General features: G+C 50.0%; 1 protein-coding gene across 1 annotated transcript in view; it reads right to left on the bottom strand.

Annotated features, from left to right (window-relative positions):
- Positions 1–15,248, bottom strand: part of LOC145339684 (glutamate receptor ionotropic, NMDA 2D-like) — a gene marked incomplete at its 3' end in the record, with an annotated part of 36,634 nt that extends 21,386 nt beyond the window's left edge. Inside the window, exons 1-2 of the mRNA XM_080184197.1 lie at positions 14,782–15,248; positions 9,473–10,098 (exon numbers count right to left, since the gene is read on the bottom strand). Of these exons, the coding sequence (XP_080040323.1) occupies positions 9,473–10,098; positions 14,782–15,177 (1,022 nt within the window). The remainder of the gene's footprint in view (positions 1–9,472; positions 10,099–14,781) is intronic.
- Between the last annotated feature and the right edge of the window lie 952 nt (positions 15,249–16,200).

Raw genomic sequence — 16,200 nt, 5'->3', positions numbered from 1 at the left:
GACCTCTATAAGATCACCCCTCAGCCTCCTACACTCCAGAGGAAAAACGTCCCAGTCTATCCAGCCTCCCCGAATAACTCAATCCATCAAGTCCCGGTAGCATCCTAGTAAATCTTTTCTGCACTCTTTCTAGTTTAATAATATCCTTTCTATAATAGGGTGACCAGAACTGTACACAGTATTTCAAGTGTGGCCTTACCAATGTCTTGTACAACTTCAACAAGACGTCCCAACTCCCGTATTCAATGTTCTGACCAATGAAACCAAGCATGCTGAATGCCTCCTTCACCACTCTGTCCACCTGTGACTCGCTTTCAAGGAGCTTTGAACCTGTACCCCTAGATCTCTTTGTTCTGTAACTCTGTCTAACGCTCTACCGTTAACTGAGTAAGTCCTGCCCTGGTTCAATCTACCAAAATGCATCATCTCGCATTTATCTAAATTAAACTCCATCTGCCATTCGTCAGCCCACTGGCCCAGTTGATCAAGATCCCGTTGCAATTGGAGATAACTTTCTTCACTGTCCACTATGCCACCAATCTTGGTGTCATCTGCAAACTTACCATGCTTCCTATATTCTCATCCAAATCATTAATATAAATGACAAATAACAGTGGGCCCAGCACTGATCCCTGAGGCACACCGCTGGTCACAGGCCTCCAGTTTGAAAAACAACTCTCTACAACCACCCTCTGGCTTCTGTCAAGAACACAGTAAAAAGTCTGACAACACCAGGTTTTAGTCCAGCCGATTTATTTGATAATAGACTCACAAGCTTTCGGGGTTAGTCCCTTCGTCAGGTGAATGGAGAGTTCTGGCCTCAGACAGAGCATATAAAGCACAGACAGTTTAGAGATTACTGATTACTGTCAAGAAGCCAATTTTGTATCCATTTAGATACCTCACCCTGGATCCTGTGAGATTTAACCTTATGCAACAACCTACCATGCGGTACCTTGTCAAAGGCCTTGCTAAAGTCCATGTAGACAACATTAACTGCACTGCCCTCATCTACCTTCTTGGTTACCCCTTCAAAACCTCAATCAAATTTGTGAGATATGATTTTCCACTCACAAAGCCATGCTGACTGTCCCTAATCAGTCCTTGTGTCTCTAAATGCCTGTAGATCCTGTCTCTCAAAATACCTTCTAACAATTTACCCACCACAGATGTGAGGCTCACTGGCCTGTAGTTCCCAGGCTTTTCCCTGCAGCCTTTTTAAACAAAGACACAACATTTTCCTCCCTCCAATCTTCAGGCACCTCACCCGTGACTATCGATGATTCAAGTATCTCTGCTAGGGGACCCGCAATTTCCTCCCTAGCCTCCCACAATGTCCTGGGATACACTTCATCAGGTCCCGGGGATTTATCTACCTTGATGCACTTTAAGACTTCCAGCACCTCCTTCTCTGTAATACGTACACTCCTCAAGACATCACTGTTTATTTCCCCAAGTTCCCTAACATCCATGCTTTTCTTAACAGTAAATACTGGTGAGAAATATTTATTTAGGACTCACCCATCTCTTGTGGATCCACACACAGATGACCTTGTTAATCCTTAAGAGGCCCGACTCTCTCCCTTGTTACTCTTTTGCCCTTTATGTATTTGTAGAAACTCTTTGGATTCTCCTTTGCCTTATCTGCCAAAACAATCTCATGTCCCCTTTTTGCCCTCCTGATTTCTCTCTTAACTCTACTCCGACATCCTCTACACTCTTCAAGGGATTCAGTTGATCCCAGCTGCCTGTGCATGTCATGTGCCTCTTTCTTCTTCTTGACCAGAGCCTCTATATTCTGAGTCATTCAGTATTTAACAGCTAGACTGTGAGAAATGAGATTGAAATCTGTCGAGACATTCTGTGCCAGCTCGATGGAGGGTAGCTTCCATTCTCACCACACATTTCTTCAAAGCACGAGGGGTGATTGAGAGGTCATAATTTTTTTATTATTGATTTACAGGTGCCACTGCTGGCCAGCATCTATTGCCCATCCCTAGTTACCCGTGAGAAGGTGGTGGTGAGTTTCTTGAATCGCTGCAGTCGACATGTGGTTTGTCCTACAACACCATTAGGGAGGGAATTCCAGGATTTTGACCCAGAGACTGCGAAGGAGCGGCAATATATTTCCCAAGTCAGGATGGTGAGTGGCTTGGAGGGTGGTGGTGTTCCCGTGTATCTGCTGCCCTTGTCTTTCTAGCTGAAAGTGGTCATGGGTTTGGAAGGTACTGTCTAAGGATCTTTGGTGAGTCTGTGCAGTGTAGACAGTACACATGGCTGCTACTGAGCGTTGGTGATGGAGGGAGTGAGTGTTTGTGGATGTGGTGTCAATCAAGTGGGGCTTCTTTGTCCTGGATGGTGTTGAGCTTCTCGAATGTTGGAGCTGCACTCATCCAGGGGCAAATGGAGAGTATTCCATCACACACCTGACTTGTGTCCTTGTAGATGGTGGACAGGCTTTGGGGAGTCACAAGAACTAGGAGCTGGAGTGGACCATCTGGCCTCCTGAGTCTGCCCCACCATTCAATAAGATGGTGGTTGATCTTTTCGTGGACTTAGCTCCATTTACACCATATCCGCACCGCCCCCCCCCCCCCCCACCCCCACACACAACCCTGGTCACCATAATCCTTAATTCCTTTATTGTTCAAAAATCTATCTATCCTTGCCTTAAAAACATTCAATGATGGAGCCTCAACTGCTTACTGGGCAGGGAATTCAACAGATTCACAACCCTTTGTGTGAAGAAGTTCCACCTCAACTCAGTCCTAAATCTGCTCTCCCTTATTGTGAGGCCAAGCCCCTTAGTTCTAGAGTCAGGAGGTGAATTAGTCTTGGCAGGATTCCTAGCCTCTAACCTACTCTGGTAGCCACTGCGTTTATCTGGCTGGGACCGGATCAGTTTGTGGCCAATGATAATCCCAAGGATGTTGAGAGTGGGAGATGTAGTGATAATAATATCATAGAATGTCAAAGAGCTGTGGGTCGATTGTCTCTTATTGGCAATGCTTAATGACTAGCATTAGTGTTGCACCAGTGTTAGTTTGCACTGAATCAGCCTGAGCAGGACGGGTACAGGACAGGTCAGGTTCATTACAAAATGCCTTGAAATCAATGAACCTGCCCCCCATCTTGCGCCCCCAACGCAGCTCACCAAAACCCACCAAATTCACCATCTACCCCCGACAGTGCAGCACTCCCTCAGTACTGGCACCGGGGGAAGTGTCGGCCTGGATTATGGAGCTCAAATCCTAGAGTGTATACATCTACCCCCGACAGTGCAGCACTCCCTCAGTACTGGCACAGTGGGGAGTAGGAGCGGAAGGAGGTATTCATAAATGTGATGGCATCTTTCTTTAATACCATTGCAGGTTTGTGCGAGGGAGCAGTGAAAAATCGTTGAAGTGTTAACTGCCAGATGCTACAGGAAGCAATGTTCCCCACTGTTCACTCTCAGAGAGATTCCATTTGCTTGCAAATGAAGGTTTGTTCAGATTACTGATCAATGATCACTGAGTTGTGAATGAGGTGCAAAATACCCATCCAGATTCTCCCACTGTCAACCTCCACTGCTCAATCAGATATTGTTTACTGCGCACATTGCCAGCCCAAAGATGGATAAGTCATGCCTCTACACTGTGTACGCTCTGCACTACACACTCCCAGTGTAGGTCCCTATCAAACACTCCTGGGACAGGGACAGCACGGGGTTAGATACAGAGTGAAGCTCCCTCTACACTGTCCCCCCATCAAACACTCCCAGGACAGGTACAGCACGGGGTTAGATACAGAGTAAAGCTCCCTCTACACTGTCCCCCCACCAAACACTCCCAGGACAGGTACAGCACGGGGTTAGATACAGAGTAAAGCTCCCTCTACACTGTCCCCCCATCAAACACTCCCAGGACAGGTACAGCACGGGGTTAGATACAGAGTAAAGGTTTCTTTCTCTGAGTGTAAGTGCTGACCTTGAGGATGTTGGAATCTGTGTGCTGTTCAGTGTGACAGGGACAGTGTACTGAATGTGTGCTGAGTGCTGATGATATGGGAGCTCTGCTTCTACCGGCTTTAATTACCAGGATCCTGATGTGTTTGAAATTCAGATCCACAGCCCAAGTGAATCTCCCACAGGTATAACGTTCGCACTCATCAATGTCGCTTCACATATTCTCCACAGTGGCCACACAGCTCAGATGCAGAGCTTGAACTGCCTGCGTTCAACTAAATACTCCTGCCCTCTCTCTGTTTCTCACTCTGTCTCTCTCTTTCTGTTTCAGTCTCTCTCTCTTTCTCTCCCTGTCTATCTCACTCTCTGTCTCTGTCTCTCTAACTCTATCTCTCCATCTTTGTCCCTCTATCTTTCTCTCTCTCTCGCTCTCTCTGTCTGTCTGTCTCTCTCTTTCTGTGTCTCTCGCTGTCTCTCTCTATCTCTTTCTCTCTCTTTATCTCTCCCTCTGTCTCTTTCTCTATCTGTCTCTCTCCCTGTGTCTTTCTCTATCTCTCTCTGCTTCTCTCTCTCTGTCTCTGTCTCTCTCTCTCTCTCTCTCTCTGGCTCTCTCTGGCTCTCTCTGGCTCTCTCTCTCTCTCTCTCTTTCTCTCTGGCTCTCTCTCTTTCTCTCTGTCCCTGTCTCTTTCTCTTTCTCTGTCTGTCTGTCTTGATCTCTGTCCCTCTCTTTGTCTGTCTTTCTCTGTCTCTCTCTCTGGCTCTCCCTGTCTTTCTGTCTCTCGCTGTGTCTCTCTCTGCACCTCTGTCTCTCTGTCTCTCTCTATCTCTCCCTGTCTCTCTGTGTCTGTCCCTGCCCCTTGTCTCTCTGTCTCTATCTGCCTCTCTCTCTGTGTCTCTCTCTGTCTGGCTCTCTCTCTGTCTGTCTGTCTGTCTGTCTCTCTGTCTGTCTCTGTCTCTCTGTCTGTCTGTCTCTCTCCCTGCCCCTTCTCTCTCTGTCTCTATCTGTCTCTTTCTCTGTCTCTCTCTGTGTCTCTCTCTGTCTGGCTCTCTCTCTCTCTCTCTGTCTCTCTCTCTCTCTGTCTCTCTCTCTCTCTCTCTCTGTCTGTCTCTGTCTCTCTGTCTCTCTGTCTGTCTCTGTCTGTCTGTCTCTCTGTCTCCCTCTCTGTCTGTCTCCCTCTCTCTCTGTCTCCATCTCTCTCTGTCTGTCTGTCTCTCCCTGTCTCTGTCTCTGTCTCTCTCTCTCTCTCCCTGTCTCTTTCTCTGTCTCTCTCTGTCTGTTTTTCCCTCTCTGTCTCTCTCTCCCTCTCTCTCTGCCTCTCTCTCTGTCTCTCTCTCTCTGCTGCTCTCTCCCTGTCGCTCCATCACTCTCAGTCTCTCCTCCCAGTGTGTGATGAATTGGGAAGTTACACCTTGCAGTGAACTGCGTTGCGGAGATGATGTGTTCCAGACAGATTGCAGTTCCTGCCTTTGGGTGAAACTAGATTGAAGGTCGACAACAGGAGTCTTAACGATACAAATTCCTCAAGGTTCACAACAAGCACCTTCTCCACGGGCTGCTCTTCTCAAACTGAAGGAGATGTGAATTCCCATGAACAGGGACCCAAACCATACTCACAGCGAGTGACAGAAATATAGACAGAAGCCATATCTGCCACCTCTCACCCATCGCTCACAACTTCAACCCCCAACCTGCACCACACTCACCATCAACACAAGATTCCAGGCTTGTCCTCCACCACATCTAGAATGTGACAGGACTTCCAGCATCACTCTATATCTAACCCCATGCTGTACCTGTCCTGGGAGTGTTTGATGGGGACAGTGTAGAGGGAGCTTTACTCTGTATCTAACCCCATGCTGTACCTGTCCTGGGAGTGTTTGATGGGGGGACAGTGTAGAGGGAGCTTTACTCTGTATCTAACCCCGTGCTGTATCTGTCCTGGGAGTGTTTGATGGGGGACAGTGTAGAGGGAGCTTTACTCTGTATCTAACCCCGTGCTGTCCCTGTCCTGGGAGTGTTTGATGGGGGGGACAGTGTAGAGGGAGCTTTACTCTGAATCTAACCCCGTGCTGTACCTGTCCTGGGAGTGTTTGATGGGGACAGTGTAGAGGGAGCTTTACTCTGTATCTAACCCCGTGCTGTACCTGTCCTGGGAGTGTTTGATGGGGGACAGTGTAGAGGGAGCTTTACTCTGTATCTAACCCTGTGCTGTACCTGTCCTGGGAGTGTTTGACGGGGACAGTGTAGAGGGAGCTTTACTCCGTATCTAACCCCGTGCTGTCTTGGAATGCTGCCGGGATAGTTTCCTGGAACAGTGTGTGTTGGAGCCGATGAGGGAGCGAGCTATCTTGGATCTGGTGTTATGTAATGAGGCGGGTAGAATTAGGGAACTTGCGGTGAAGGATCCTCTTGGGGAGAGTGATCATTGTATGGTGGAGTTTCTGGTGCAGATGGAGGAGGAGAAAGTGGGTTCCCGGACGCGTGTCCTTTGTTTGAACAGAGGGGAGTACGGTAGGATGAGAGAAGAATTGGCGAATGTGGACTGGGGGAGCGCGTTGGAAGGTAGGTCTGCTGAGGAGCAGTGGAGGATCTTTAAGGAGATCTTTCTTGGTGCTCAGCAGAAATTTATTCCGATGGTCAAAAAGGACGGTAGGAGGAGAGGTAATAAGCCGTGGATAACGAAGGAGGTGAAGGAAAGTGTTAAATTAAAAGCGGAGGTGTTTAGAGTAGCTAAGAGTAGTGGGCGAGAAGAGGATTGGGAGAGGTCTCAAAAAAGACAGTAGGACTAGGGGGCACAGCCTCAAGATAAAAGGGGGGCGGTTTAGAACGGAGTTGAGGAGGAACTTCTTCACTCAAAGGGTGGTGAATCTCTGGAATTCTCTGCCCGTTGAAGTGGTGGAGGCTGCCTCGCTAAATATTTTTAAGACACGGGTTGATGGGTTTTTGATAAGAGAGGGGATTAAGGGTTATGGGGAGAAAGCGGGAAAGTGGAACTGAGCAGCGACAGATCAGCCATGATCTTATTGAATGGCGGGGCAGGCTCGAGGGGCTGGATGGCCTACTCCTGCTCCTATTTCTTATGTTCTTAAATGTCAACAAAGATTGACAAAGAAGTTGATAAAGAAGGGTAGGAGAAACTATGAAGCTGGGCTAGCGCTTAATATAAAAAAGGATAGCAAGAGTTTTTATAAATATATAAAAAGGAAGAGGCTGGCTAGGGTGAACGTTGGTCCCTTAGAGGATGAGAAGGGGGACTTAGTGGTAGGGGATGGGGATATGGCTGAGGTCCTGAATAACTTTTTTGTTTCTGTCTTCACGGAGGAGGACGTGAATAATTTTCCAGGTGTTAGAGATGGAAAGGTGGTAGGACTGGAGGGTCTTAATGACATTACTGTTACTAGAGAGGCAGTGCTCGACAGACTGGAGGGGGCTGATTGTGGACAAGTCGCCAGGACCGGATGGAATGCATCCGAGGGTTCTGAAAGAAATGGCGGAGGTGATAGTGGATGCCTTGGTGGTTATTTTCCAGATGTCGCTGGATTCTGGGGAAGTGCCGGAAGATTGGAAAACGGCTAATGTTACGCCGTTGTTTAAGAAGGGTGCCAGGCAAAAGGCAGGGAATTATAGGCCGGTTAGTTTAACGTCGGTTGTAGGTAAAATGTTAGAATCCATCATCAAGGAGGAAATAGCGAGGCATCTTGAGAGAAAGTACTTGCTAGAGCAGACGCAGCATGGTTTCGTTAAAGGGAAGTCGTGTCTGACAAATTTACTGGAGTTCTATGAGGATGTGTCTAGGGCGGTGGATAGAGGAGAGCTGGTGGATGTGGTCTTTCTTGATTTTCAGAAGGCGTTTGACAAGGTACCTCACAAGAGGTTATTGCAGAAGGTCAGGGGGCATGGAGTTGGGGGTAGGGTGTTAGCGTGGATAGAGGATTGGTTGTCAAATAGGAGGCAGAGATTGGGGGTCAATGGGTGCTATTCCGTGGATAGGTTTATGGACGAGAAGGGATTGGTTTAGGTTAGTGGGTCATTGTTTTGTAACTGGTTGGCGCAACATCGTGGGCCGAAGGGCCTGTTCTGCGTTGTAATGTTCTATGTTCTATGTTCTATTCGGATTGGCGGATGGTGACTAGTGGAGTGCCCCAGGGGTCGGTGCTGGGGCCTCAGCTATTTACCATTTATATAGATGATCTGGAGGAGGGAACCGAGTGTAGGGTGTCAAAATTTGCTGATGACACCAAGATTGGTGGAACGGCAAATTGTGCGGAGGGTGTGGAGAGTCTGCAGAAGGATCTAGATAGGCTGGGCGAATGGGCCAGGAAATGGCAAATGGAATTTAATGTTGGCAAGTGCGAGGTGGTCCACTTTGGTAGGAATAATGGTAGGAAGGGTTATTACTTACGTGGCGAAAAACTGCAGCAGGCGACGGTGCAGAGGGACCTCGGGGTCCTTGTGCATGAGTCGCAAAAACCCAGCTTGCAGGTGCAGCAGGTGGTCAGGAAGGCGAATGGGATGCTGGCCTTCATAGCGAGGGGGATTGAATATAAAAGTAGGGAGGTCTTGCTGCGGCTGTATAGGGCATTGGTGAGGCCGCAGCTGGAGTACTGTGTGCAGTTTTGGTCGCCGTACTTACGCAAGGATATTTTGGCCTTGGAGGGAGTGCAGAGGAGGTTTACTAGGCTGATGCTGGAGTTGAGGGGGTTGAGCTCTGAGGAGAGGCTGAATAAACTAGGCTTGTACTCGTTAGAGTTTAGAAGAATGAGGGGAGATCTCATTGAGACGTATAAGATGATGAATGGGATGGATAGGATAGAGGTGGAGAGACTCTTCCCGCTCAGAAAGGATAGTAGGACTAGGGGGCACAGCCTCAAGATAAAGGGGGGGATGGTTTAGAACGAAGTTGAGGAGGAACTTCTTCACTCAAAGGGTGGTGAATCTCTGGAATTCTCTGCCCGTTGAAGTGGTGGAGGCTGCCTCGCTCAATATTTTTAAGACGCGGGTTGATGGGTTTTTGATAAGAGAGGGGATTAAGGGTTATGGGGAGAGGGCGAGAAAGTGGAACTGAGCCACGACAGATCAGCCATGATCTTATTGAATGGCGGGGCAGGCTCGAAGGGCTAGATGGCCTACTCCTGCTCCTATTTCTTATGTTTTCTTATGACTCTGTCTACACTTCCCGCTGCCTTGGGAAAAGCAGCCAGCATTATTAAGAACCCCACACACCCCGGACATTCTCTCTTCCACTTTCTTCCATCGGGAAAAAGATACAAAAGTTTGAGGTCCCGTACCGACCGACTCAAGAACAGCTTCTTCCCTGCTGCTGTCAGAGTTTTGAATGGACCTACCTCACATTAAGTTGATCTTTCTCTACACCCTCGCTGTGACTGTAACACTACATTCTGCACTCTCCCCTTTCCTTCTCTATGAATGGTATGCTTTGTCTGTATAGCGCGCAAGAAACAATACTTTTCACTGTCATTAATACACATGACAATAATAAATCAGATTTCTGCCGTGTGTCTCACTTGTGCAGGCTGCTCCTGTCTTTCCGGGTCTTCTGGCTCATGCACTCGCCTCCTCCCAGCTCAGGGCCGAGTCCTCCGAGACGTCGCAGAGCCTGGGCGCCCCTGGCGATGATGCCCACTCCGTCACGGACCCGTTGGTTGAGGTGGTTCCTCCAGCCTGCCCAGACCACAGCGAAGGAGCCCAGTGGGAGATCCGGTGAGGGCGGCTGGATTGGTGAGACTCCACCAGGCCCTGAGGCCAGGCCAGAACCCACCAGGAACCAGACGTGTCCAGGCCCGGTCAGGCCTGCCTCGCGGGCCGCCCGGAATACCGCGGGAGCCTCTTCCTCGGAGCAGTAAAGCAGTCGGACCTGGGCCCCAGCCTCTCTCAGCGGCGCCTGGTTACCCCGCAGCCTGGTGGGCAGTGCCAGGTCAGATGGGTTGATGTGTTGGACACTGCGGACCGCCCAGCCCACGTAGCTGCTGTCTGTCAGCACCTCCACCTGCGTGACAAAGTCTCGGTATCCCGGGTGGTAGGTGGTCACCACCCCAAACTGTGTCCAGTCATACTCCTCCAGAACCTTAAACATAACCCGTAACTGCTGCTCTGCAGATAGGCCAAACTGCAGGAAGGTGGAACCAGACTCCTAACGGCAAGACAGAGAGAGAGAGAGAGAGAGTGAGTGAGTGAGACAGAGTGAGAGACAGAGAGAGAGTGAAACAGTGTGAGAGAGAGTGAAACAGTGAGAGAGAGAGAGTGAAACAGAGTGAGAGAGAGAGAGTGAAACAGTGAGAGAGAGAGAGTGAAACAGAGTGAGAGAGAGAGAGAGTGAAACAGTGAGAGAGAGAGAGTGAAACAGAGTGAGAGAGAGAGAGTGAAACAGAGTGAGAGAGAGAGTGAAACAGTGAGAGAGAGAGTGAAACAGTGAGAGAGAGAGTGAAACAGAGTGAGAGAGAGAGAGAGAGTGAAACAGAGCGAGAGAGAGAGAGTGAAACAGAGTGAGAGAGAGTGAAACAGAGTGAGAGAGAGAGAGAGTGAAACAGAGTGAGAGAGAGAGAGTGAAACAGAGTGAGAGAGAGAGTGAAACAGAGTGAGAGAGAGAGAGAGTGAAACAGAGTGAGAGAGAGAGAGAGTGAAACAGAGTGAGAGAGAGAGAGTGAAACAGAGTGAGAGAGAGAGAGTGAAACAGTGAGAGAGTGAGAGTGAAACAGAGTGAGAGAGTGAGACAGAGAGAGAGTGAAACAGTGAGAGAAACTGTGAGTGAGAGACGGAGAAACAGAGAGACAGAGAGAGAGTGTGAAACAGAGAGAGAGAGTGAAACAGAGTGAGAGAGTGAGAGAAAGAGGGAGAGAGAGAGTGTGTGAAACAGAGAGAGAGTGAAACAGTGAGAGAAAGAGGGAAAGAGAGAGAGAGTGTGAAACAGAGAGAGAGACAGTGAGGGAGAGAGATAAAAAGAGAGAGACAAAGACACAGAGAGAGATAGAAAGAGAGAGAGTGAAACAGAGAGAGAGACAGAGACACAGAGAGAGATAGAAAGCGAGAGAGACAGACACAGATAGAAAGAGAGAGAGATAGAAAGAGGGAGAGACAGACAGACACAGAGAGAGAGAGAGAAAGTGTGAAACAGCGTGAGATAGAGAGTGAAACAGAGAGAGAGAGGGAGAGAGTGTGAAACAGTGAGATAGAGAGTGAAACAGAGAGACAGTGAGGGAGGCAGAGAGAGAGTGAAACAGCTTGAGATTGAGAGAGTAAGAGGACAGACACAAAGAGGCATAGAGAGAGAAAGAGAATGAAACAAAGAGAGAGGCAGAGAGAGAGTGTGTGAAATAGAGTGAGATCAAGACGGAGAGAGAGAAAGGCAGAGAGAGGGAATAGAGAGGGAGAAAATGAGATAGACAGAAAGAGAGAGATGGAGAGGGAGCAACAGAGAAAGAGAGAGACTCAAACAGAGATAGAGAGAGAGAGTGAAAGAGAGAGAGAGACAAAGACACAGAGAGATAGAAAGTGAGAGAGACAGACACAGAGATAGAAAGAGAGACAGACACAGAGAGATAGAAAGAGAGAGAGAGAGAGACAGAAACAGAGACACAGAGAGAGATATAGAAAGAGGGAGAGAGAGACAGACAGAGAGAGAGAGAAAGTGTGAAACAAAGTGAGATAGAGAGTGAAACAGTGAGATGGACAGAGAGACAGAGTGAAACAGAGAGACAGTGAAGGAGGCAGAGAGACAGAGAAAGTGAAACAGCTTGAGATTGAGAGAGTAAGAGAGAGGCCAGACACAGAGAGGAATAGAGAGAGAGAAAGAGAATGAAACAGAAAGAGAAAGGCAGAGAGAGAGAGTGTGTGAAATAGAGTAGATAGAGACAGAGAGAAAGACAAGGGAGGAAATAGAGAGGGAGAGAATGAGAAAGAGAGACGGAGAGGGAGCAACAGAGAAAGAGAGAGAGACTGAAACAGAGAGGGAGAGAGACGGAGAGAGAGAGTGAAACAGAGAGAGACAGAGACGGAGAGAGAGAGTGAAACAGAGAGAGACAGAGACAGAGAGAATGTTAAACTGAGATAGAGATAAAGAGACAGAGAGGGAGAGAGACAGAGGGAGTGTGTGAAACAGTCAGATAGACAAGAGAGGGAGAGACAGAATGAGAGTCAAAATGGGAGACTCAGAGCGGGAGAATCAGAGAAAGAGACAGACAGACAGAGAGAGGTTTCGGGAGGGAATTCCAGAGCTTAGGGCCCCCAAGTCTACAGAAGAAAGGGCAGCTAATTGCGGAGCGATGGGAATCGGGGGATGTTCAAGATCCCAGATTCGGAGGAATGCAGCGATCTTGGAAGGTCTTAGGAGGTTACAGAGATAGGGAGGGAGGGATTAGAATAGGAGAATCAGAATAATGATGGGGGGACAGTGTAGAGGGAGCTTTACTCTGTATCTAACCCCGCGCTGTACCTGTCCTGGGAGTGTTTGATGGGGGACAGTGTAGAGGGAGCTTTACTCTGTATCTAACCCTGTGCTGTACCTGTCCTGGGAGTGTTTGATGGGGGACAGTGTAGAGGGAGCTTTACTCTGTATCTAAGCCCGTGCTGTATCTGTCCTGGGAGTGTTTGATGGGGGACAGTGTAGCGGAAGCTTTACTCTGCATCTAACCCCGTGCTATCCCTGTCCTGGGAGTGTTTGATGGGGGATAGTGTAGAGGGAGCTTTACTCTGTATCTAACCCCATGATTTGTGAAGTTTGTGAGGGTGGATGATAAAGGAAGGAATTAATTAGACAGTGGGAGATTATGGATTTGAGCTTTTGAGTGTCACTGCAGATTGTGTTTGGCAGTTCCAGATTTCACACTGAGATCCCTGTACAATCAGGTTGATTAATGACTTCAGTCTGCAAACCACACTGATCAGTAATTAAACCATTGAGAGAGAACTGGCTGAGTGAGGGGATTACTGCCCCATGTGGTGACAGAGAGAGGGAGAGACGGGAGAGAGAGAGACAGCGACAGAGAGAGACACGAGAGAGACAGAGAGAGAGAGACACAGCGACAGAGGGAGAGAGAGAGAGAGACAGAGAGAGAACAGGGGAGAGACAGGGAGAGACAGACAGACAGAGAGAGAGACAGACAGACACAGAGAGAGGGACAGAAAGAGAATGACAGAGAGAGAACAGGACGATGGAGGGAGAGAGATGGAGAGAGAGAGACAGACAGATGGAGGGACAGAGAAAGAGAGATAGAATGATAGGGAAAGAGAGAGAGAGAGAGACAGATGGAAGACAGAGATAGAGAGACAGAGAGAGAGAAAGAGACAGAGAGAGGACAGGAGGAGAGAGAGAGAGATAGAGACAGATAAGAGAACCATAGATAATAGGGAACAGGGGAGAGAGACAGAGAGAGTGAGAGAGAACAGGGAGAAGGGAGAGTGAGACACAGATAGAGAGAAACAGAGAGACGGAGAGACAGATAGAGAGAGACACAGAGTGGGACGCAGACAGTGTTACACACGTACTCAATCATACACGTATACATACTGTCACACACATCCTTGCACGTGCGCGCACACACAAACATGCACAGTTGTACATAGGCACACACTCTCACACAGCCCCGCACACATACTTACATGAATTCTCACTCACACACACACACACTCTCTCTCTCTCTCACACACCTCTCTCTTTCTCACACACACTCTCTCTCACACACACTCTCTCTCTCACACTCTCTCTCTCTCTCACACTCTCTCTCTCTCTCACACTCTCTCTCACACACACTCTCTCACACACACACTCTCACACACACTCACTCACACACACTCCTCACACTCTCTCTCACTCTCTCTCACACTCTCTCTCACACACACTCTCTCACACACTCTCTCTCACACACTCTCTCACGCACACTCTCTCTTTCACACACACTCTCTCTCTCACACACACTCTCACACATACACTCTCTCTCTCTCTCACTCTCTCTCACACACACTCTCTCTCACACTCTCTCACACACATTCTCTCACACACACTCTCTCACACTCTCTCTCACACACACACTCTCTCACACACACTCTCTCACACACTCTCACACACTCTCTCACACACACACACACACAATCTCTCACACACACACTCTCACACACTCTCTCTCACACACATTTCTCTCACACACACTCTCTCACACACTCTCTCACACTCTCACACACAATCTCTCACACACACACACTCTCACACACACTCTCACACACTCTCTCACACACAATCTCTCACACACACTGTCACACACACTCTCTCTCTCACACACTCTCTCTCTCTCACACACACACTCTCACACACACACACTCTCACACACTCTCTCTCACACACACTCTCTCACACACACACTCTCTCACACACACGCTCTCACACACAATCTCTCACACACACACTCTCACACACATTCTCTCTCACACACTCTCTCACAGACACTCTCACACACACTCTCTCTCACACACACTCTCTGACACACACTCTCACACACTCTCTTTCACACACTCTCTCACACACACACTCTCTCACACACACACTCTCTCACACACTCTCTCTCTCACACACTCTCTCTCACACACTCTCTCTCACACACACGCTCTCACACACACACACTCTCACACACACACACTCACACACACACACTCTCACGCACACTCTCTCACACACTCTCTCACACACACACACTCTCTCACACACACACTTTCACACACACACACTCTCACACACACACTCTCTCACACTCACTCTCTCACACACTCTCTCACACACACACTCTCTCTCACACACACACACTCTCTCACACACACACTCTCTTACTTTTGGTGTTAACACCAGTGATGCTCCTCCGTTGATTCCCACGATTGGGACTCCTGTCTGTGCCGAGACAAAGTCCAGGATGTGAGCCACTGACCGGGATCGGGAGTCATCCTCAAAGACCACACCGTGGACGCGGAGACCGGAGAGTGCCTGGCAGATCCTGGCGATGAGGGAGCGGGGATTTGTGTCATTCAGGAATACTGCCACGGGGTTCACCTCCAGGGGGAAGTCCTCGTAGGTGTCAGGACCAAAGCGCACTGTCTCAGGCTGGTAGCTGGAGCCACTGAAGAGAATGGCCACATTGAGGGGTCCCAGACCATGGCCCAGGGGCCAGTGAAATGCTCGCACACAACCCAGGGCGGCGAACAGCAACATCCCACAGGCAGGCACTCTCATCTCGTGCTCAGTCTCTCAGTCAAGCTGCAGGGAACAGAGAGAGAGAGGTGATTAAAACCAACCTCTAAACACCCCAAGCTTACAAACACAAACCCAGCGAGGGCTAAATCCCCATGAGGAGTGGGGGCAGTGAGGGGGGAGTTGGGGGCAGTGAGGGGGGGAGTTGAGGGCAGTGAGGGGGGGAGTTGGGGGCAGTGAGGGGGGAGTTGGGGGCAGTGAGGGGGGAAGTTGGGGGCAGTGAGGGGGGAAGTTGGGGGCAGTGAGGGGGGGAGTTGAGGGCAGTGAGGGGGGGAGTTGGGGGCAGTGAGGGGGGAGTTGGGGGCAGTGAGGGGGGGAGTTGGGGGCAGTGAGGGGGGGAGTTGGGGGCAGTGAGGGGGGGAGTTGGGGGCAGTGAGGGGGGAGTTGGGGGCAGTGAGGGGGGAGTTGGGGGCAGTGAGGGGGGGAGTTGGGGGCAGTGAGGGGGGGGAGTTGAGGGCAGTGAGGGGGGGAGTTGGGGGCAGTGAGGGGGGAGTTGAGGGCAGTGAGGGGGGGAGTTGGGGGCAGTGAGGGGGGAGTTGGGGGCAGTGAGGGGGGGAGTTGAGGGCAGTGAGGGGGGGAGTTGAGGGCAGTGAGGGCGCAGTTGGGGGCAGTGAGGGGGGAGTTGAGGGCAGTGAGGGGGGAGTTGGGGGCAGTGAGGGGGGAGATGGGGGCAGTGAGGGGGGAGTTGGGGGCAGTGAGGGGGAGTTGGGGGCAGTGAGGGGGGGAGATGGGGGCAGTGAGGGGGGAGTTGGGGGTTGTTGGGGGGGAGTTGGGGGCAGTGAGGGGGGAGTTGAGGGCAGTGAGGGGGGGAGATGGGGGCAGTGAGGGGGAGTTGAGGGCAGTGAGGGGGGAGTTGGGGGCAGTGAGGGGGGAGTTGGGGGCAGTGAGGGGGGAGTTGAGGGCAGTGAGGGGGGGGAGTTGAGGGCAGTGAGGGGGGGAGTTGGGGGCAGTGAGGGGGGAGTTGAGGGCAGTGAGGGGGGAGTTGGGGGCAGTGAGGGGGGAGAT

This window comes from Carcharhinus amblyrhynchos, unplaced genomic scaffold (assembly GCF_965287045.1).
Source record: "Carcharhinus amblyrhynchos unplaced genomic scaffold, sCarAmb.v2.hapA scaffold_608, whole genome shotgun sequence".
Taxonomy (NCBI): Eukaryota; Metazoa; Chordata; class Chondrichthyes; order Carcharhiniformes; family Carcharhinidae; genus Carcharhinus; species Carcharhinus amblyrhynchos.
The sequence above is the reverse complement of the archived record's forward strand: the minus strand, read 5'-3'. Positions and strand labels throughout refer to the sequence as shown.